At 45.4% G+C, this 2500-nt stretch overlaps 1 protein-coding gene across 1 annotated transcript; it reads right to left on the bottom strand.

Moving 5' to 3' along the window:
- Positions 1-150: 150 nt before the first annotated feature.
- Positions 151-1508, bottom strand: LOC119573305 (triosephosphate isomerase-like). The gene is made up of 3 exons (XM_037920469.1): positions 1360-1508; positions 971-1185; positions 151-842 (listed from the first exon to the last, which is right to left on the bottom strand). The coding sequence occupies exons 1-3, from the start codon at positions 1445-1447 to the stop codon at positions 333-335; spliced, it is 813 nt and encodes a 270-aa protein (XP_037776397.1). The 5' UTR covers positions 1448-1508; the 3' UTR covers positions 151-332.
- Positions 1509-2500: the final 992 nt, after the last annotated feature.

The raw sequence follows: 2500 nt of genomic DNA on the forward strand, positions 1-2500 counted from the left end.
GCATTATACTGATCTTTAAACGCCAGTCTATAATAAGAAAATATGATAAATTTTTGGGGTATTTCTGATGCGTTTAATCTTATTGTTATCATGTTGTGACTTTTTACATTATATCAGTATATTGTACTGAGATTTAAGAAACAGCAGGTTTGTAGAAATATCGTTATTTGTAAAATATAGTTGCAGTGTCTATTACTAAAAATAAATACATCCACAATAAATAACGTCGGTACTTCATTAACAAATACCAAGAACTTATAAATACATAGACCTATTTACACGTAATCCTCCTATAGTGGAGTCTGCCCACAACACAACTGAGAGCAGACCATTCAAATGTATCGTTTCGGACAGCGCATCGTCGCCGCCAGCCTCCTGGCGTATTCTCGCTGACGAAGCTGCTGGATGAGCTGGGCGGTCGAGCTGAGGGCCTCGTGCGTCGCCCAGAGGGACGAGCGAGAAACTCGTGAAGAAGTGATCGCGGGAACGACGTCGGGTGTGAGGGCCGCGTTCCCCACCAGGAAGCCGTCCAGGTCCTCCAGTTGAGCCAGCTGTCGACAGTTGGTGGACGAAACGGAACCTGCGTAGATGATTCTGGTGCTGTTGGCCACCTTCTGGCTCACGTTGACACGCAGCCACTGCCGTATGTTGGCCAAGGCCTCCTGCACCTGCTCAGCTGTGGCTAGGACGCCGGTATTACTGGCCCACAGAGCCTCGAAGGCGATTACCACGTCAGACCAGTCGCTGATGCTAGCGGCGAGGGACTTCATCTGGCCCAACAGGACATCCTCCGTGCGACCATTCTCGCGATCCTCCGACGTCTCGCACAAACAGACGATCACCTGTACACGCACATTAATGCAAATTAGGTCATCTATACATAAATTTAACAATGGAATACATGTTTTTTTTCAGATTTGTCAAATGCAATATGATCATGATAGAACTTTAAAAAAATATTTAATCTCACCTTCCTGCCTGCCCGCTGAACTTCGGCAATCGCTTCCTTCAGCTCAGAATCGGAACTGCCGGACGAAGCTCTGCCCACCACTTCCCAGCGGCAGTCGCAGTCCCTGCAGAAGGCTTCCTCGTCCTCATGACCGTCAGGAACAGTTGTGGCGATCTCGACAGGAAGATGCTGTCGAGCATACAACAGGAACGAACACAAACTCTCTCTCTTGCTCTCTGTGGAAGAAACATTTCACAGATAGAGGTTTAAGAGACGCCAAAAGCCTTTATCATGAACTGATTGGCCATTCACCAAAAAATATACTTCGTAACTATCTCCTAATCTTGATTAAAAAAAAAAAAAAATACAACAAACATCTTCAAAACAGAGGCATAATCTGCGGTTCTGACCTGCGCTCGAGTCCGCTTGTGCCGTCCAGCTGCCCGCAACCAGGAACTTCCTCTTGGCCGTCATCTTGCTTCCTCGGCGGAGAGTCATCGGGAAACGTTCTCGCTGGCCACTGAGGCGAGGTCTATCAGCCGTTCTCCGGGCGACGCGACTTTTATACTGGCCACAAAAGCAAACAAACGTACTTGGAGCTTCCGGTATCCTGCGTTGAGCTCGAGCTTCGCTGGGAACGGTGTCTGTTTGGTCGATTGACTTCTGTATTTGTGTCCGTGCTCGATTTTCTTTTTATTTTATTTTTTATTTTTCTCTCCCTCTTTCTCTTTCCATCCCTCTCTCTCTAATGAAAGTCTCCCTCTTTACCTTTCTCTCATTCGCTCCCACTCTCACCATTCTGTCTCTCATTCGCTCTCTCTCTCTTTCCCGCTCTCTCTCTCTCTATCTGTTATTCTCCCATTTAAAACAAAGAAAATACAAGAGAGGAAAATTGAGTTTGCCTTCACTTCTTAGGATTTTTGAATCCTGAAAGTGACTCACAACCACTGACTTGACACAAAGCATCGGGAAATTCAGCAGCTCTAATATAACAAAGTCTTCATCACTCATGCTTTTCTGATTACTAACACGGACCTTAGTTAAAAAATTGTAAAGATAATTACACCATAGTGTATGCCAATGAAAGTGGATGTATTGAATATATCTGATGAAACGACTCATCCGTGCTAATAGATGGAGCGAATGAGAGAAAGGTTAAGAGGGGACTTTTCATAAGAGGAGGATGAAAGAGAAAAGGGAGGAAAAATAAAAATAAAAAAAAGAAAATCGAGCACGGACAAATACAGATGTCAATCGACAACAGCCACCGTCCGCGAAGCTGGTCAAGAGGATCGAGCTCGTGTGTTGCTTTTGGGCCAAAAAATCCGTGGGAAAGGCGATAGACTCGCCTCGTGCGGATTTCTTGTTCGCGAGGAAGCGAGATGACGAAGAGGAAGTGGTGCGGGCAGCTGGACGTCAAAAGCGATGAGGCAGTGAGAACGAGATAGGTTTTTGAAGAGTGTGATTTTTTTAAAAAGGATAGAGAAGAGGGAAGATATTTATTGAATGGCCAACATCAGAAAAGTTTTGGCGCCTAAAGACATTTGGAAG

Source organism: Penaeus monodon, chromosome 5 (assembly GCF_015228065.2).
Source record: "Penaeus monodon isolate SGIC_2016 chromosome 5, NSTDA_Pmon_1, whole genome shotgun sequence".
NCBI lineage: Eukaryota > Metazoa > Arthropoda > Malacostraca > Decapoda > Penaeidae > Penaeus > Penaeus monodon.